At 39.4% G+C, this 21,553-nt stretch overlaps 1 protein-coding gene across 3 annotated transcripts in view; it reads right to left on the reverse strand.

The window, feature by feature from the left end:
• skor2 (SKI family transcriptional corepressor 2) overlaps positions 1–21,553 on the reverse strand; it is a 117,318-nt gene that overhangs the window by 5,484 nt on the left and 90,281 nt on the right. For 2 of the 3 annotated variants that reach the window (XM_044334255.1, XM_044334256.1), the window contains 3 exons: positions 2,843–4,860; positions 2,061–2,124; positions 1,176–1,253 (listed from right to left, as the gene is read on the reverse strand). In XM_044334255.1, the coding sequence (XP_044190190.1) occupies positions 1,176–1,253; positions 2,061–2,124; positions 2,843–4,860 (2,160 nt within the window). Of the gene's footprint in view, positions 1–1,175; positions 1,254–2,060; positions 2,125–2,842; positions 4,861–7,152; positions 7,390–21,553 lie in introns of those variants that run through there. The other variant, XM_044334257.1, reaches the window with a different exon arrangement.

The following is a 21,553-nucleotide window of genomic DNA, read 5'->3' on the forward strand; positions in this document are numbered from 1 at the left end:
CCCTAGAAACAGAGGGAGAGTTTAAAGACAGTGAAGGGGGGTGTGTGGGGGGGGTGGTACTCGGAGGAATCAGGCCTTCTAATCACGTAGAGCTTCCCACCGCCCAGGGAGACGTTTGGCAATCAGGGGAAAGGTGTTCTCATTTAATTTGTTTCGTGTAATTTTTCGAAATACATTATACATTATGCTCAGGGATCATTACGGTGTGTGTGTGTAGGGGTTGAGGGAGTGGGGAGGGGGGTAGATATAAATGTTGGCACAGATGTCATAAAGCACTTTTAATGCCTTCCTGACAGATATAAAAAGGCAATAAGCTGTGATCTTTTTCAAACAGGAAAGGGTTTTTTGCGCTGAGGAAGGAAAAAAAAAAAGGCAATTATGTCTGCAGTGATATGGGTCTAGGATGGAGATTGCCAGCACGGCTGCTTATCTCTGAGCTGATGTTTTCTTGTTGAACTATAACGGCCCCCCTAAGAGTAACAGCCCCGGCGACAACACCGCTAAAGAGAGGAGCCTTGGCAAAGCGGCGGCGGAAGCAGCTTTCCACTGCTGTTTCATCTCTCTGTGTATTTATATGAATCCCTTAACTCACCGTCAGAGAGGAGGAGGAGATAGAGGTGGATGAAGCTGAAGAGTGAAGAGCTTTCCTGAACTGATTTTAGTTTAGTGTGTGTATGTGTGTGTATGTGTGTGTGTAATAAGGAGAAACTAATGTGCATAAAATTATATATATTTTATAAGTAATTTACAATCAGCATTGTTTTATGCATGGAAATATTTGTAGTGTGTTTGTCAGCTATAGCTTTTGATGCAATTATATAATACAAATGATGAATTCATGATATACCGTTTCATATACTTTTTACATCAGACTGCTTATAAATGACCCCTGTTCTGTGGATAAGTATGAGACTGTAGTTCTAAAGTACATGTTTTAACATGAGTTAATCCAAGTTTCATAAAGACCTCAGACTTGCTGTGCGATGTGAGGTTCAAATTACCATGGCGTTAAACTAAATGCAGAAATTAAATTAACCTTGCCAATCTGATAATTATACTTTCAGAATGAAACCGACCGGCCATTTTTATTTTTTGCTGTCTTTTCCTCATTGATTAAATTGTATTTCGCTTTGCGACCACTAAGGAAAAAAAAAAAAGTAAGCACATATTTGTACCTGAGCTCTCCCTCCAGTAGTCCGGTGCCGACGTCTCACTGTCTGGTACAAAGAAACTATTCTGCTCTTTGTTTTCATCTGAGAGAAAATGAGACAGAAAAAGACAGAGAGACAGACAGGAGGAGAGATTCAGTAAGGCCCATTGGCTGAGCTGGTTATCCGGACACATGGAGATAACTAAGTGTGCGGATTGTGTGTGTGTGTCCTGTGTGTGTGTGTATGTGAGCCATGTAGCCATGTGCAGAGGTGTGTTTGTGAGCACGCCACCGCAAGACATTTTCTTTAGTGAAAGGGTCAGAGTGGGAGATGAGAGGAGCAAATGAAACGTCACAGGAATATGAGCCTTGCAGCGACAGAGAGACACTATAAAAGCACTCACTCAGACACTAAATGAAACAAAGATGCTATAATACAACTGACTCAGACGTCTGATGAAAAAGATAGTGTGTAACAGTTTGCTGAAATAGACTGCGTAATGCTATTTGATGAAACAGTATAAAAGGCTGTTCAAACATTTGATGAAACAAAGACATTGTAAAGCAACTGCACAATGAAAGATGCAGTGTCAAGCATCCCGCGCAAACAGAGGGGAAGCAAAATTATTTTTGTGATTATACATGAAAGAGAAAATTCATTTTGGTTTTGCAAGTGCTTACTGAAACAAAGAGAGTGGTGTATTTTAACTTTTGAGAGAACACTATTTTCTAGTTTGAAAAGGGTGAATTGCAAAAAATCTTTAAATACATTTTTAGTGTGAGCTGTCATGTCAAACAATGTTTCTAAGACTTATGTTTTCTTTTATATCTAGTGAGTGATCTGCAATTGTTGACAATTTAACATGTTAATTACAAAAGACAAACAGCAGAGTGAAATGTCTGTGCTCACCAGAAATGCTGGAGTTGTCTTTGGTTACATACGCAGGTAGTCCTTCATCTCTGTTTTTGTGAACCTGGAAATCACATATAGTCAGTTAGCATTTCATTTATCTGTTATGCATCATATAGTACAATAAGAAAGCAGAACATACAGTAAGTCCTCTATGACAGAAAAATTACATGATTAATCTGTTTTTTTAAATATCAAAATGAGTTTCCTTTATAATTTTAGCATCTGTTTTCTTAGAAATCTGGATTTTTTTGTGTGTGTGAAATTTAACTCATTACTTGACAAATGCAATCTCCCCAGCTGGTGCTCCCCTTTTTATCAACCAGCAGAAGCATTTATTTGTAATGATCTAATTTGGAGTATATGGTTAAAAAAATGTTTCCCTCCCTCTGCATCTCTGAAATCACTGATATGCATTTCAACTATGTTACTCAATGGATAATTTAACTCATTCTAGTTTAAAATGCTTCTCATAACTCTCTGTCGCTCCCTCCTCCTCCTCCTCCTCCTCCTCCTCTCTTGGAGGCCTGGTTAATGTGGGAGTCGACAGGTTAAAGATTAGAGTTGCCCTAACAGGCTGGGGTGACAGAGGGAGAACAAACACACCATGGCCATTAAACAATCCACGCCTGGGCCTATTAGCCGGGATCAGAGTGGGGTGACTGTTTCAATTTCTACAGGGAGAAACCAGCCTATCAATCTGCTTATGCAGATCACATCACTGCCTGACTGCAGCACCATTTAAATAATAATTAGCTAAAGTGGCCTGGGGGGATATTTACGTTTTTGTAAGATGGGTCCTCTCGGTGAGGCGGGGTGGAGCTGGAGAGAGGCAGGCTGGCAGGAGGGGAGGCAGGCAGGCTGGGGGACTCCTGCTGGATGGGGTCCGAGGAGGAGGGAGGGGAGGCGCTGGGATACACTGTGCCACTCCCTCTCTCCTTCCCCCTCTCCTCTCGGGCACCGTCGCTCAGTGCAGGGAGGTACAGGTTGGTTTGAGTCTGTGGTGGCCTGGTTGCGAAGGTCCCCTCCTCCTCCTCATCCTCTTGCTTGGATGACTCCACATCAACTTCCCCCTCCTCCTCACTCTCCCCTCCCTCTGCTTCTCCATCGCCTCCGCTTTCGCTTCCGTAACTACAGCTGCTGCTGGGCGATAGCCGCTGGTGGCGGTCTGACCCAGCAACCACGACCCCAATGTCTTCATCTGTGGCGCCAGTGACTCCCCCACCACTGCTGTGGAGCTTGGCAATGCTCTCTGCATCCTTGATGACAGGGCGGAAGGCAGAGCCATAGCTCGGCTTCCTGGTTTGGAGGGTTGGGGTGTCTAGCAGTTTGAGCCAGCCCTCTGATGTCACAGGGCGAAGGTCAGAGGTTACGGTTGTGCACTCAGGGTCAAACAGCCCTGATCTTGGTGTGGAGGTTCCGCTGCCGGGGGCCATGGTTGCGCTGACACCATTTCCGTTGCCAGCTACAGCCGCAGGTTCGCTGGGGTCTGAGAGATCCAGAAAGGCCTGCCTGAGAGAGGGGTTGTCTGCCAGGGATGAGAGGGCGCTGGGCTGAGGCTGGAGGTAGGTGGGGACAGGGATTCCACCTGCTGCTCTTGGTGGCCAAAACATGCAGAAAGGGGGATAAAAAGTGTCTTTACGGCCAGGCCATAAAAGACCTGACAACCCCGCTCCTTTGTGACCAGCTGAAACATCACTGTCCTCTTTTTTCTGCTGGCAGAGGCTGAATGCTGGGAAGGGGTAAGGCGAAGGGAAAAGCGATGTGGGAGGGAACTTCTGCAGCATGCCGAAGCCTTTGCTTGGGACGGGGATGACAGGGTAGCTACGTGGTGTCTTACAGGGAGACAGACCGCCTCCGTCCAGGTCCTCCTCATCTTCAAAGCGGGTTCTTTTCTGGGCACCCAGGTCACCTCCCATCATATGAGGTACCACTGAACCTGGGAGAGTCTTCATAGGACCCATGGAAGAACAATGGGATGAGGAGGGCAGTGCTCTCTTGCGGCTGCCTCCGTTGAACATAGCTTTGACGTCTTCCCATGCATAAACTAACTCATCAGGTGGGTGTTTGTCACTGAGTTTGAGGTGTCGTCGCCAGGAGTTAAAGTTGGCAGCATCGGGCTGGGTGTACTTAGCGTCTGGTGTGCGGTGGGAATGAAAAATGAACTTATTTGGGGAGAAGTACATGTTGCAGAAGGAGCACTTGATGCATTTGGCCCTGGAGCTGTTGTAGCGTGCCGGGATGAAGTTACCACGGCAACCCCAGGCGCACTCATGTGTCACATCGAAGGCAAAGTTGTCGGGCAGTTTCGGCGGCATGTTCTCTCCCAAAAAGGACTTGCAGAGGCGCTCTGCTTCACGCTTGGTGATCATGCCACAGCGGCGTGACGAGATGGGCATGGCACCGGCCCGACGAAGGATCTCCAACTGGACTGGAGTGCATTGGACACAGGTGATGCCCAGCGCCACGCGACGATTATGAATCTCATTATAACTGTAGTTCTTGAGGAGTGTGTTGGAAATCTGTGCCAGGCAAAGTCTCTCATTGTTATCAATGACCAGTGATACAATGGGAACACCATACAGGATGACCCGGCCAACCTGATTGGGCTTGAGGGGTGAGGAAGAAGAGGAGGGAGAGGGAGAGGATAAGGAAGAGGAAGAAGAGTGGTGATGGGTGGGTCTCGGTGGAGTTAGGGGTTCCTGCTGGTACGGGCCTGTTGAGCTTGTCATGATGATGTCATTAGGGCTCGAAAGATGGGTTTTGTCCATCCTGGGAGGAAATCTCTTTGCAAAACAACCTGCGTAGAAAGAAAGAAAGATGGACATGTTGTTGAAATGTTACAAATTATAATAAAAATTTGTAAAAATTTTGTAAAAAGGTTTACACATACATGCCCTTTCTCTCTCTGCTACACATAATGTGAAATAGCTCATAATTTCTTACGATATACACTAATTCTACACAAGTGTGATACCAGTCACAAATATGTGCCAAATTTAAAAACGAGTAGAGTGTAAAAAAATATGCACATATTACAATATATTATTATTTTTATCAAATATATTTAAGTTAAATGTATTTAACTTAAATATATTTGATTCCCAATTTACAGACAAGCAAAACACATTTTTTAAACAACTGATAACATTTTAAAAGACTTCAAAATCTTAACAAAATTAAACAATTATATTAGAGTTTGCCTCCTAAACTGTATCTGGACTATTCTTATAAAATTGTTGAGAGTACAGAAATGTTTAAACTAAAGTGGTTGACTTGGTTGACAGCAAAAAAAAGTTTTTTTTGTTGTTGGGTTTTTTTTTAGAATATATGTGTATTTATTTGGCCAATTAATTTATTTGGCCAATTAATTTATTTAATTTATTTAATTTATTTCTCAAAAAATGTTACTTCTGTATAACATTTTAGAATGTAGCTCTCCATTCATATCTTTTCAGTTAGGAATGTCTGCCTGTGTGTATTTTCAATAGTACAGTAGTTGGCTGATGAACAAATTATGAAAGAGGAAAATAACACACCGTTCTAAAATATTTTTTACAATAAACTTATAATGTACCCAGAATTTCTCTGAACATATATAGGCACACTATTAATGCTTAGATTTTGTGTTGGAGCATATTAAAATATTTCTTTAGAAAACTGTAACGCTTACCTACAGTGTTTGATAAAAGGAGACACACACAGAACTCAGGCAGGATTTTAATGGGTTTTTTTAGTTGGCAGTTTTTGGCAACAAATGATGAGTGGGTGACACATTTCTAGTCTGTATTCCTGTATCTTTCAAAAAAAAATCTATGTATACTGATTTCAAATCATTTTTAAAAATGGCAGAAAATTTACTGCAAAGACAAAGTTTGTATCACTAAAAATTGTCAGGTGCTGGGTGGAAACAAAACTGATAATGCAGTGTTATATCAGCATATAATAATATGTGTTTTGCATGTACTAAGCACACTTTTAACAATATTTATTAAAATGCTTCTTAGTAGTGAATAACTTATTTTACATGGAAATAATTATGTTTAGGCTTTAAGATTTAATACAGATGAAACCTCTGAAATGTATATTTCAGAAATGCTCATTTTACTTACAGTACACCATTATTAAACTCTTTCGCACGAAGCGTGCATCACATTAGTGATATGTTTTAAGAACAAAAAAACAAAAACAAAAAAACCCCACAAAAAGCAACTACTGAAAAAATAGAGACATTGCTTTTAGTTGTATTTTATCTCAAGTATTTTATGTTTTTCAAAAAAAAAAAAAAATGCTTCTACATTTATGACCAATTATTTATAGGCTATATCGTTTACGAGACAGACATTACTATAACAGTAAAATACAATACGGAATTACAAGGTGGACAAATTAAACCTATTAAAACTTACGTGTTAAAACGTAATTATACTGCGCAATACGATCTAATATAATTGTGTGGGCCGAAAAACAAACTACACAGGAGCCAATTAACCAATTAAGCAACTGACACCCTAACTCAAGAGGTCAGAGTTTGCCTTAAAATTACACAATATACTGAATTATACAAAATATTACAATTTTAGTTCAGCCTAAGTTTTATTCCTGACGAAGACACCGTGCGGGCCTTCAGTAAACTAGCACGCTCGTCAGTTAGTTAGGCATCGTGTTTAACTCATGTTTAACTATTTGAAAGGTAAAAATCCCGGTCTGGCCGATTGACATCTGTTTTATATATATTTTAGGCCTATCGAAACAGAAAAAATGCGGCTTAATAACAACGACAACAACAACTTTAACAACAGCAACAACAATAATAGTAACAAAAATAACAGACCTAATAGCCTAATAATAATAATAATAGCCTAATAATAATAAACAGGGCATTATTTTATACAGTAATTTTAAATTACGGTTTGAAATGCAGCGGAATGTGAGCTATATCCATACACATCTTCACGTCTTTAGATCATTGTAGAAACCCGTATTCTGTCTCATTCTGAATGTAACGAACACAGTTTTCGTTACGTCGGTTCATTTTACCCACATTTTAGCCAACTTCAGTCTACACCAGAAATTGCCGAGCAGTCCTTACCTCTGACACCCGAGAATAATCCCAAAACGGTCACAGCGTTAGAAAAAAATATCCCCTTCACGAGAGAAATCGATTCATCCTACGCAGCTTTAAAAAACTCATTTTTTATCATGTAAATGAACTGATGTTACAGAATTGTATCTGGAACCACATGGAAGCGGTACCGGCTTTTTTTCTCCAACTGTCGAGTGAGCCTGCTCGTGAGATGTGAGTAAACTGCGACGCTCGCGCCGGCTTTATTCGCTTTTCAGAGACACCACGCGCCGTCTTAATCTCTCTCTCTCTCTCTCTCTCTCTCTCCCTCTCTCTCTCTCTCTCTCTCTCTCTCTCTCTCTCTCTCTCTCCTGCCTTGAGTTTGATTGGCGCGTAGTGCGAGCTCCAGCCCACCATCCAGGACACACACACACACACACACACACACACACACACACACACACACACACACACACACACAGCCTCACGCTCACACACTTTATTCCTCCTCTCCTAAAGTGCCACGCAGACGCTGAAAAAGTCAAACTGACGGCACAGACTGACGGAAGGACGCACGGAACTCCAAACAGCCTCCAACACTCAAACAAGAGTCAACCCAGAACTTAAGATGGACATAATTTTAGTATAATTTGACATGGCACACAGCTCTATAACCAGGAATAACTCTAACAGTACAAGCTGTCGACATCAGATGGATGTCTGCTGGCGGACCGCACATCTGGTCCATAAACATCCAGGGGTTTGACTTTTGGTACACAACCCCTGAGTTGCACATTAATTACCAACAAACTGATGTTAAAAGCAACTGCTGGAAGCAGACACAGCCAGCATATAGGAACTCGGCATTGGAAATGTGGCTTTTAAACACAGACACAGCTTGGAGTAAAACATTAGCCTGACCATAGGGGCAGAAGAAAAAAATAAAGGCTGAGACAGCAGAGGAGACAGACAGGCAGGTAGTCTGGGGAACACAATAATGCCTGTCAGTGCAGCTGATACCCACATTCAACACTGAGGAGGCTTTTGGAAAGACTTATATGTGTAGGTTACTCCCAGGAGATAAAAGGCAAGCAGGAAGTATGCTGTAGCTTATATCATCTGTTGTAACTGAGGGTCAGAGGAGCTCACAGCTAGGGCCAAATGCTATAAAAGGCAGTGACAATGCACCTGAAGAGGGCCCTCAGAAATTGATTATTTTATCTGACAAAAAAAATGTGGGGTGGGGTGGGGGCTGGTATTCTCTCAAGGGGGCCTAGGAATTCCTAGCTGCACCCCTGCTCCAAGCTCCTAAACCAGGCATGTTGCCCCTGCTGCTCAATTACTTCTGCCACTAAAAATATGCAGGCAAATTACAGATATGAAGGAGCAGACCTAAATATGAAGTCCATAACCCAGATATTAGCTGCCTCATAGTCATCATCAAATGTCTGAAAGATGCAAGGAAGGATCTCATTTAACGTTGGGATGAAGTGAAGACAAACCTGATTGTCCTTGTTAGTTAAGACAGTTTAATGATCTTTTCAGGAGAAGTTATTCTGTGGGCCATGTTTGTGTCAGGGATGCAGCAGGGTAAAAAGAAAAACAGTTAGCAGTTACAGACAGTGGCTGATCAAATTCAGAATTAACTGCAGGGATGTTAAACATAACACATTTGTCCTGGGACCTATACTTTAATACTGATTCTGAAGGGGAGGCTTGTTGGTCACAGTAGAATGGGCCATTTGCATGGTCTCTATTTTTAACAGCATGTGTCACGTTTTCTCTACTGAAAGTGTGGAGGAAATAACAGAAATTTAGCGTCATTCTCTGTTTCTGAGGCACAGAGGCTTGTATACACTAAGATTAAAGGTGAAGAAAAGGGTGACTTTGCATGAGGCTGAAAGCAGGGATGCGGTGAAGCAGCTGTCAGAGACTGTAACTTTATTTCAGTTGTGCCTACAGTTTGTGAGCCTTAAATAAGAAGCTACAATCTGCACTTTACCTTTAGGCCCTATTTGTCTAAAAATATTTGTACACATGTTTACACACATGAACTGTAAGTACGTGTGATTTTATATAAAGTCATTAATTTGATAGTGTCAGAACTCCTTTTCATACTCTCATCTTAGCTTAAAGCTACTGAAACACCACATAAAACAGCGCAAGTTGGGCTAAAAAGTAGAAGTTTATTTTTTAAATGACATATTTATGTGTCTAAGCAGTTGTCAATCTGGTTAAGAGGAGGTGGATGTTGAGATTGGCCATAATTTATTCTCACCCAATCTTTTCTCAGTAGCATCTTGATAAAACATGACAGGATCGCTTTTAGCCACAATCTTAAATCTGTGCGTGTGCGCGTGCTAGTGTGTGTGTGTGTGTGTAGCCAAGCGACACAGCGGAAGAGCACACGAGCCCCATCTGCTCCTTTTCAAACCCAATTTAGGTTGTCACCGCGCGTGCTTTTGTCTCGCGGACGCCACGGGAACACTCGCTGCGATGGGAAAAAAAAGAGGGGTGCCGCTGGCGCGAGCCACGCTCGGGCCGCAGCTATTGAAACGGGTGACGTCACAATAGAGAGATGAGAGGCGAACCAGCGAGAGTTAAGAGCTGATAAATAACCATTTTCTGCACGTAACAGTCTTATGTGTATATAACTTCTGCAATATTTTATACAGACTTTATATCGTTCTAATGGTATTTACAACGTTAAAAGGAAAGCAAGTTTGTAATATGTCTGTAAAATATCTAGCTACAAGATAGTTGAATGTCCATGTGGATATTTGGTGTGATGTTGTGTTTTATATATATATATATATATATATATATAGCATATATATATATATATATATATATATATATATGCTTTACATATGAATGTATGCGTATTATTTGTTCATTTATATGCTGGCAAACGTGGATGTTTTCTCACCGAAAAAACAATAAAAACTTTATTAAGTAGTAGGCCTGTGCTGTGACAATCTTTATGTTTATACTGACGTCTGTAATAAAATCATGAATTGCTAATGACAATAACGAAACGATTTTTGAAAAGAGTATAATGACGCACTATACTTTCTCTCACTTTGAGAAAGATGTTTGTGACATGTTATCAAAAGCGGAGCATGTTTAAACCATGTGCAGCAGGAAAAAGCTTATTGGAATACAATAGCGCTATTAGCCCCTTTGGAATACATTTCACTTTTTTTTTTCCTCATAATGCATTAGCCGGTCGCCCTACTGAGAAATTAATCATGCGTTTAAAAAAGAACTGCTTGTGTGACCTCGGAGGGTCAAACCAGGGAGAAAGAGAGGAGAGAGCGCTCAAAACATAATAAATTAAGAGCTACAACACTAAGTGAGCTTGAGACATTTAACATCAAATCTGTCAATAAATGAAACATGCCCCGGGTGAGTGATTACCATATTGAAATGCATCACCCCCTTTTCTCAAAAAGCACCGCGTCAAGCCCGAATCACCTCACAGCATCAATTTGTTGTTTTTTTTTAATTTTCTTTAAGATTTTTACTTTCTTCCTGCCTCACTCCAAATTGTTGGAATCATTTCTTTATTTAAAACTGAGACACAAAATCGGTATTTACCCATAGTGCAATACATATTCCAGCCTATAACGACCCAGCAGCGCTCATATTAATTTATTGCTGATTAAAAGGCAGATGTAGGCTACAATATGGTGCACAGTCGCCCTGAATGCTCCAGTTTTAATCCTTACTTAATGCCACACGTCTTTTACTGAATGGGAGTCTTCTGCTCATCTGCAGCAAAGATTTAGGCCTACTGTGCATTACAATTAACACACATCTTAAATAAATTGGAGGAAATAATAACGGGGATTACTGACGTTGTTTTTATAAGTCCGCCCATTCCCCTTGATGAAGAAAAACGTGTGGATGTGGACAGGGTGGGATTGTGTGCGCGTACGTTGGCGCGTTCCGCGTGCCACCACGTCTCTCCTGCTCTGTTTATGGCAGTATCAATACACTAATCATACTAAAATCATGTCGAACCAATATTTGTCTTTACAGTATTAATCTTTATTAAAATTACGCAGTCAGCCTGACATTAAGCTACATTAACATACATGCATCATTCAAAGCAATGGGCCGCTAATAGCCGCTGTTATTAGGCCTATAATATTTTGGTGAGGTTTATTATTATTTAACAGTTTTTTTTTTTTTTTAAAATGTCACCAGCACACACAGCACATGTGTAGTATACAGAGCACCAGTAAAGGTGCAGAGCCATCTACTTTAGCTTTTATTTGTCATTACAGTGTTCCCACACCAAGACAGCCGCAGCCCTCTGAACGTGACTCTTCTCAGTTTGTTAGATGTGGGCTCGCCTGAGGCAGTTGTACCAATTAGCACAGCAGACCGACCACTAAAGATTCCCATATTTCATCGAAGATCTGGAACATTAGCCAGAGTGAATTATTAACACGTGATGCAGTGTTTGAGTGTTTTTTAAATGCTCTACATGGGCCTTAAATCCTTCATAGTTGAATGCATAGGCGCCATGATTTTTATTTGTGTATTTTTGTTATTAATGTTTTTTGTCTTTTTCAATCCAAGTAAAATTAATACGTTTGTCACCCTCATGTTGCATAATAATTGATTTGACCACAATGTAATCAAGACAAGCTATACATAGGGAGGCCAAATATTTAAGCACCTTTTGTTTTTTAATCTCTAATGACTTAAAAATCCAGACCATAGAGCAGATCTGATTCCTTTTTTTTTTTGTGGGCTGATTGGTAAATGCCTGTTTATACAAGGGTGTGTATGTGGGCGTGAGTGTGTGTGTGTGTTGCACTGTTTCCTCTCCAACATACAAAAAAATGTAGGCGTTGTATTATGGTGCTGTACAAGATAAAACATAGAAATAAAAAAGCTGTTGTGTCAGTCATTGAAGATTAAAAAAACAGAAACCAAAAAGCACAAAACAATAAAACTGGAGCACTTCAGAAAGACTCTACATCACTACAGAAATATAAAAAGAATATAGACCTATAAAATATAGTCATTGGACTCAGATTTGAGTACCAACTTTAATAATAGAGACCATAGGAGGTTCTAAAAACACCATTTAGTTCACTGAGTCCCAATAGATACATAACAGAAATCATAAGAGCAACTGGACAGATTGACTGCAGGTTGATGGGAGAGTAGGTTAAAAACACTAGTGGTTTCACCTGTTCCAGACAGTTAAATATGTTATTCCAGAGACGTCTCTAACACTCTGGGAAGAAAATGAAGAAAACCCACTTCCTTAAATTGATGTATTGAACATCATAGATTAACATTACCAGTATTTAAATCCTTATTTTAATAATAAATCTCTTCATTATAATATTTTATCATTTAGGATTTAACCACAAGACACAGATGCATATATATATATAGTACGTTTAAACAGAGGGGATTCAGAGGTCAAGAGCAACCAGTCTTAGAATGAATACACAGTATATCCATATAATACCATTATAGGAAGTTATTGTGTCTATGATACATTTAATGAGTTTATTTGTGCCCTGTTGTGGTTTGTGGTGGTTTATCTCCTCTACTATGCTTTTGATATTCCTATAGAAACTTACACTGTCACTGTGGTATCAGCAGAGTTTATAGTTGCCTTGTCACACTCAATATTGTTTTAATATCCTTATGGAATCAGTTTATTTTTCCCATGATCACTTTGATTTTTCTGTGTTTCTGAACCTTTGCAGCGTTTACCAAAGGATCACTGTGGCTTCACTTCATGGAGGATTTTGTAAAGGACTGATGACTAAGAATACTGTTCATTCAGAGCTGCTGGGAGATGCAACTTTACTTACTGAACGATCCGGGTTCGTAATTAAAGGCTTGCTTGACTTTTAATGACCCCTGAACACAAGCAAACTTGTGGAAGTTATTCTAAGTGGAATGAGTAATGAGACGTTAACAGTGAACACTGAGCTGAAGCCAATTAGCTCCAGTGCAGACAGACTGCTGGGCGCTACAGTGCATTTTAAAGCCAAGCAGAGAGCCTACAAGGTCACAGGGGCAGGGTACAGTGTGTGTGTGTGTGTGTGTGTGTGTGTGTGTGTGTATGTGTGTGTGTGTGTCTGAGAGAGAGAGAGAGAGAGAGAGTGAGTGACAGCTCACTGAAGTTGTTTAGAAAGTCCACCACATACATAAAGGCGTTTTAAATGTTATATTCTGAGTATATGAAAGTATAGCAAACATGACAGAGCATTTCATTAAACTTACCCTCCATCTTTAGTGTTAAGCGCTAATATCTGTGTTGTTTTTACAGTCATTTTCTTATGAAACCCTTCTAAAACACATACTTTTGCAGCATCCCATTACCTCTGTTTGTTATGGTTTTGTGTCAGAAGTCACACTATTGATAATGGATGGGTAAGTTCACACTGTATTCTTGATTATCAGCAACACCGTACTAGTCTCATCCTTTGTCTTTCAGCAGCACTAAGCTGGTAATCTGAGTTAAAGAAAAACTATGTAATTATACAATGTTTAAACTAGTAAAAAAGATGGTTGAGTTTGGTGGAAGGCATTGGTTTTATCAGCCATTGCAAAATATGAAAGTCCAAAAGGTAATAAAGTTTCATATCTACTAATTTATTTTGATGGGTGTAAATCCAGGCATGATGTGAATCCTGTTAATTCTTGTTTGCTGGTTGTGTTGAACAGACTTGTTGCAACCCGGCAGACAAGCTGGTTGACATTTCTAAGTAGCAGACTGGTAAATGAGTCAGTGTGTGAGTTCTGCCATTTCCAAAATATAGATGAACATAAGAACTACATAAAACAGTTTCCAGCTATAGAGGATGCTTGAGACAGGAAATCCAGCCCAGTGAATATTAGGTTTGCTTTATTTTTGTGGTTACAAAGTTACATTATCATCACATCATAATGGACCTGAGAGTCAGGACTGTTTTGACAACACTCTCTTGTTTCTTGTGGGAAAGCTCTGATATCAATCTAAGCCAGGAAATCTTTTAAAATCCTTACGGTACGCTATAGAAAATTATCAGCACTATATATGATACAATTTGAGGTTAATTGGCTAAAATATGTGAAACCACTGGTGTGGTTCTTTAAGTATTTTATCCTCTGAATATAGCTTAGATCAATGTTTTGAGAAAGTGTGCGGTCCAGGCTACAGCTGCATCTGAAGCTGTAACAAGTCACTATAAGTGATGGTACATTTATATTGTTTGTGTGTGTTGTATGTGTTCATTTCCTATTGAACATTAAAATAAGCTAAACTTGAGTCAAAACAGTGAGCTATGTGTCTTATTGCTGAAAAAGGACCAATATTCATAATAATAAAGGAGGACACATTTGAAGCTATAAACACTATGCCTGCTGATTGCATGTCATAATCTTTGTTTTCTTCTCTCTTGGTTTTTGTGATGCTATAGGTGTTAGTGTACAATATATTTTTTGCATTTTAGCTCTTTTTGGCTGATGCTGTTAAGAGGAGCACCTTAACACTAGAAAATAAGTAAATGGAGCCAGGGAGGTTTAGTGCTTTGCTATGGAACAGAGCCTTTTTCTCCCAGCCTGTTATCTTGTGGTTACAGGACATTCTCTTTAATTAGATCAAGTGCTTTATGTGTGTGTTTTTATTCTTTGCCAAACTTGGTAGAAGTTACTGTACCGCTAATATTTACGATATTGTTTATCTTGTGTCAACCCTTGTAGGTCTAATTATGCTTACGGCCTCACACAACACTAAGCATATAACTTTTTTTTGGATCAGGTTTGTAAAGTGAAGAAAAAAAGACAGAGTGAGAGCTTCGGCAAGCAACTCACTGTATAAGACTATTATCTCTTCTCCAAGAGAATCATTCAGCTCTCCGCGGGGTGTCTAAGCGACACATCTTGGCGGGGAGAAGATAACTAACCGAGATGATCTCACAGTATCACAGCTTAATTTTCTTTACTGGGGAATATTCGATGGTAATGTAACTTAAATAGGCCATTGTGGAGCAAACTGCATCATTTTATATGGGACATAAAATCATGGAAACTCACCAAAAAGGAAGATTGGCACTTAGGCCTGCACAATGCGTTAAAATGGATTCTGAATGAATTACCACAAATGTCGTCCCATAAGGCCTGTGCACAGAATTTTCTTGCTCTGTGTGTGCGTGCGTGTGTGTGAGTGTGTGTGTGTGAAAGCTTGTTTCTTGACAAAAACTTCAGTTTCTCATTGTTATTAACTTTGTACTCATATCTGAAGAAAAACGATATGAACACATTTGAAAAGAAAATGCAGCCTACGATTATCATTAATGCCATGATTGTAGCTGTCTCTTTCTTGTGTGTGTATGTTGATATTTGCACATTGCTGGAGCTCATAGCTAAGGGTTGAGTGCGCTGTTCATGGGCGCATTAGCAGGACACAATTGGCTGCCGCTTTGGCTGAATTTGCAACCTGTTGGTTACAGGATTAACAATTAATTTTAATGCTCCACCATAAAGATATTCTACTGAGCTTCCAACTTTGTGGCATCAGTTTGGGGAGGGTCCTTTCCTGTTTCAAAATGAACAAAAATGAGGTCCGTAAACAAATTGTTCTCCCAGTTTAGTGTGAAAGAGTTTAACTGGCCTCCACAGAACCCTGACCTTTACCCCATCTAACATGGGATAAAATAGGACTCAGTCCGCTAGAGGCCTTATCACCCAACATCAGTGGCCGACCTCAGTAATGCTCTTGCGGCTGAATGGGAGCAAATGAATGCAGGTTTCAAAATCTTGTGAAAAACCTTCCCAGAAGAGTGGAGGCTGTTACAGCAACACATTAAAGCCCAAGGTTTTGGAATTAGATGTTCAACACATGTGGGTTTAATCTTCTGGTACCCACACACTTCACTTGTCCGCTAACTTTTGGCCATGTGGTTTATACGCAAGTAAATGCATGCACATTACGCTAGATTCGTGATGCATTTACATGCCTCGCCTTTCTGCTTGTTTCTGACTTGCCTGTCCATCTGCCCGAGTAAACAAGAGGTATGTTAATGTAAACGTTAAGGGGTCTATTAGTGCTGCAGACAGGAAGCGGACCAACCAGGGCTTTTTCTATTCGTCTATTATTAATGAGGCCTGGAGGTTAATCTACCGCTTAATCACCAGGCAACATAGAAAGTGATGCAGAGACAGAGGGATGGAAGGGGTGAATAAAAGGAGAGAGCAGGAAGAGTTGATTTTCCACAGAAATCAAAGAGAGGGAGTGAGGAAAGAGAAAGAAGAAGAGAACACAGGCATCATTGACTTCATCAGCATTGATCTCAATCAGCATGTGTTCGTCTTCAAATTTGGATGTGTAAAAACCTCTGTAATTGTCCCTATGACAATTAGTTAAAACATGAGATCATCCCATTAGTGCACTGTGGAGGAAGTAGTTAAAATGGTCTGGGTTCTGTCTCCTGTGAGTAAATGAAACCTTCAAAAAGCTTTTCTTACACACACTTTCAACTTTTGGTAATGCCTCATTTAAATTTATTCTGTTTTGGCAGAGTGGAAAGAAAATATTTCTTTAAATTTGGCCTGTTCTCAAAGGCTGTTGAGTACACTGGCAGGTACAAACCTCCAGCTGTATACTCATTGCAGCCGGAAGTCTCTCTGTCTGAATTTCAGGCATAGTGCACAGTAAAACAGTTCAAACATTTTGAGATGTTGTGATTGGAGGTCTGTGGACACTGTGGCCATCAAAGCTCAATGTGCTCAATTTAGACTGTAATATCTGAAGTGTGCTACCTAGTGTTGTAGGGCTAAACATTCACTATTTTAAGTGAGAGACAAGGCCATTAGTATATACAACAAAATGTCATATATCCTGCATCAGTATGTTTTTTTTTGTAACAATGTCAGGAAATAAATCTCAGCACGTGTGTGTATGTGTGCACCTGGTCTTCATGTCGTCACAGTGTCACATCAGCATGACCCCCCTCACCCCAGACAAGCTTTAATTGTGTAATCCTACTTGTAATCCCCTTAAACATACAGTACCGTATCAGAGATCTCTGCCAGATTAGACTGTGCAGAGTTGATCTCTATATTGTTTATATATTGTTAAAAAAAATGGACTGAAACAAATCAAATTTAGTGATCAGCAACTGTTAACTGACACAACCTATCATCTAGAATGTCAGATCAAAATAAGGTAACTAAAGCAAATTACAAACTGCATTAAACTGTATTAGATTCTTCTGATTGTGTTGCATTTTTCATGTCGTCCACACTTAACAGCAAGAACTATAACTGTGAAGTAACAATGTTTGCAGTTTAATCATTCTAGTAGTAGAACACTATAACATATCAATATGCATTTAGTTCCAAGTGTCATATTCTTGGCAAATTTATGACCAAATAATAATCGGTGTTAATATGAAAGAAACAGAAATATGCTTCTGTTTATATACAACAACTACAAGTAATCACCCCTTGTTATTATAAAACATGCATTTAAGAACAAAGTATAAAAAAAATATGAAATCTGATACCACATACAACCACGAACAGGCTTCTGGGAAGAACTAGCTCACACGTTTCACTGGCAATTAATGTTGAAACGCAAAAAAGCCGCACTTTTATTTTTCAATTATTTGATTTTTAATTATTTGATATAGTGTTAAATGCAGTTCTGCTCAAGGGCTCGCCATTATAGATAGAGGCTGGCTTTTAAAGAGGGGCCACCGGGCAAAATGGTAAACAACAGAATTAAATGGTAATAATTATTGTTCCAGAAAATAATTATTGTTCAGCTGCCTATCTGCTCTGGTGTTTAAATAACAACAAATATTAGCTGTCTTTTTTTTCCTGTAAGACAACAGTGCGCGCGTGTGTGTGTGTGTGTATGAGGTGGTTGAAGTTGAGTCACATATGCAGGACACAGATAGGCACGCAAAGACAGTAGGGCGCAATTACACACATATTCACACACATGCAGTTGGAGATTAACACACACAGTGGGTTGTGCTGATAACAAATATTACATGCTATTTCATCAAAACTATAATCATTTTTCTAACCTAAGGAATTACACCACCTCAGTAATTAAGTATTTTGATTACTTTTAGTTACTTTCTCATTAGCTTTCCACATTTTTAAGGTACAAAAGTACTGCTACACATTAGGAAAACATGAAAAAAACAGGAAATGTATTTAAGCTTTGATAGGAACATGTTTTAAAGTATCTGTAATGTCCCTTCACATATAAAACACACTTATATTTTCATTATAAGAATTATGTACTATTACAACCCTGTGCACACACAAAACAAAAACATCTTGCTCCCTTGACAACAACTTTTTGCTTTGTCTTACAAACAGGATCATACACAGCACATATGGGTGGATTTTGCATCTGTTTTGTTTTTGATGTGCTAATCCCCCACATTAAAACTCAGCATCAAAACAGCTTTCATCATTATTATTGTTATCATTATTATGCCCGATCTCTCGCTGAATTACTGCTGATCCACTGATGCATAAATACCCCTCTGCAGCAGTGTGTGAACTGAGGGATTAACAGCTGGAAGAGACATGAGGGATATGTGACACTGATCTGACAGCACTAATGATTACGGAAATGTGAGCTTTTGTTGTTTTTCGAAGGTGACGTCCAAACAAGCTTGCGTCACATGTGCAAATTTACAAACACCCGTACAACGCATGCTCGCTGACATAAGTACATACACAAACACACTGTGCCCTTTTAATACTTACACAAATATTACATGCTACAAGATGTTTTTCATGTCTTTTTTGGATGGATTATCTTTCACTCAACACTAGTATAATCTATTTTTCACAACCTAACAACAGATGTTATCATTACAGGATAGAATAAAAACATTTTTAATAGCAACCACATTGGACACCTACTGAGGTTCTTTCATATAGAGTACATTATCCTTATATAATTATAAGACTTATTTTTTATTTAGTTTGATTACATTTTAGAGTGATAATCAGGATCTCTTATCAGATATTGATACCTCTAATCAGAATTGATTTTATTCTAAACCTGTTGTTGCATGTTGTATCTTAATTTTGAGTATAAACACATCAGCTGGATGCCTAAATGTACAACATCTTAGCAACTATACTACTTCCTACATGGTTGCCATAAGGTTGTCCACCAGTTGACACATACTGTGTGTCCACAATATGCTAATAAGCTTCAAAGTACTTTACAATCTGTACAACATCTAGCGGCATGGCTCACAAGTCAGTTGCTCTGTTGGTCCACCACTTTGGTCCAGACTGAAATATCTCAACATCTACTAGATGGATTACCATAACATTTTATACAAACATTTATGGTCGCAAGATGATGAATCATGCGGAGTTAGTGATCCCCTGACTTTTCCTCTAGCACTACCAGCAGGTCAAAGTTTTCACTTATGCAGTGACATACAGTAGCTTGACATCTACGTGATGGATTGGCACAAAATCTGGTACAAACATTGATGGTTCTCAGATGATGTGTCCTAATGTTGGTGATCCTAAATTTTCCTCTTGCACCACCAGCTGTTTGGCATTTTTGGTTCAGACTGAAATGTCTTGACAACTGTTGCCATGAAATTTGGTAAACATAGTGAAGGTCCCTTGATGATAAATTCTAATGACTTTGGTGATCCTCTGACTTTTCATCTAGCCTCATAATAAGGTAAAAATTTCAATTTGCCCAGTACTTTGGTTTATAATAAATATCTGCAAACCTAATGCCATTCCCATCAGCCTCAGGTGTATATCTGATAATTAACAAATGTTAGCATACTGACAGGTTAAATTAAGCGGTGATGAGTGATTAAGATGGTGAACCTGGTAAATATTACCTACTAAAAATGTGAATTTTTGCATTGTCACTGTGAGCATGTTAGTATGATATCAGCATTCAGCTCAAAGCAACAATGTTCCTACGCACAGCCTCATAGAGCCACTAGCATGGCTGTAGACTATGTCTTTATTTCACACAGGTCAGTAGTAGAATGTGTTGCACAGTCTTTGCACAGTCTGTTAGTACTGTAAAAGTCTTGCTTTACTCTTGTCAGAGAGATTGTGAAATCAAACTAAGACGTATTCTCTGTAAGTCACTGATATGCCATCATCATCAAGTGTTTGCAAAAATTCCTGTCAGATTTAAATCTTTGTGATGCAGCAGTCAGACTGGAAGTATGCTGCTGCAGAAAACGGACAGGACAAGAAAACGGCAATCAGATTTCCAAGCATAACCTTCTTGGGCTATTACTAGCTAGCTAATGTCTGCATTCCACAATTTGAAAATAATATACTTTTGATTTTCTTCTCCTTCTATCTCTAACCCTTACCATACACTCAATTAGAGCCACATAGTGTTCCCCTATTTTTCTGCTTGTTTTTTTTCACCGTGACCTTTAACAAGAAAGGATAAATTGAAACCGCAACAACTTCCTGAATGAGAGGTCAATCCCGCCCTCTCTGAAATTGACTGTAAAATGGTGAATTTCTCTCGTTCGAGGGTCAGATTGAACTCACGGTGAATGAGGTGAGTCGTAACTGGAATTAAACCTATCTGTCCCCCCCTCTATTGAAATGAAAAATCATTAGATTCTGATCTGGAGACTCTGATCAGGATGTTCAAACCATTCACACTACAGGATCATTCCCTGACACACCTGAGTGGATTATCAGGAATAACTGGCTGTTTCTGCCCAACAAAAACAACAAAACAGAGAGAACAACTGTTGTAACATTTCGTTTTAATTCCACTTGCCCTGATTTGGCCTTGTTGCCCTGCATTTGACTCTTAAAATACTCTTCCTTGAATGGCTTTCACTCTAAAACATGGATTAAAAATCATAGCTGAGAGCATAAATATGTTTGTGTCTTTGGCGTGTGTATTTGGTTTTTATAAAATCCCTGCAGCATATTACACTTACAGGGGCTCTGTGCGCTAAGTAAGAATCACAGAGTGTAAAATTGACAGATGGGGCTATTTGGGTTTCCTTAAGTGCACAGGGACACTCACACAGTTTGGGTGGGTCTCTTGTCATCACTAGTACTTTGGTTAATGATGACAGCTGTCGTGATTTACTTATTTTAAGACAGAGTTATCCTTCAACTACCCCCAACCCCCACCCTCTGAGATGAAATAAAGAGCAACATGTTGACTTCTAAATCTAAACATTAAAAACATATGCAGTCCATTAGCATAGTCCCCAGATGTTGCAGTGGTAATCCCAGGCCTTTTGCCATTCTGATTGGCCCAGAAGTTTAATCATGAGAACCTTAATGCAAAACATCAGAGACAATGAAAGTGCTCCGTGTGCAGGGAACAGGAAGTGACATGCAAATACAGATGTTTGAAAAACAGATTAACACACATAAAAAGTGGCACAGGTTGATTCAGGATACA

This window comes from Thunnus albacares, chromosome 18, assembly GCF_914725855.1.
Source record: "Thunnus albacares chromosome 18, fThuAlb1.1, whole genome shotgun sequence".
NCBI lineage: Eukaryota > Metazoa > Chordata > Actinopteri > Scombriformes > Scombridae > Thunnus > Thunnus albacares.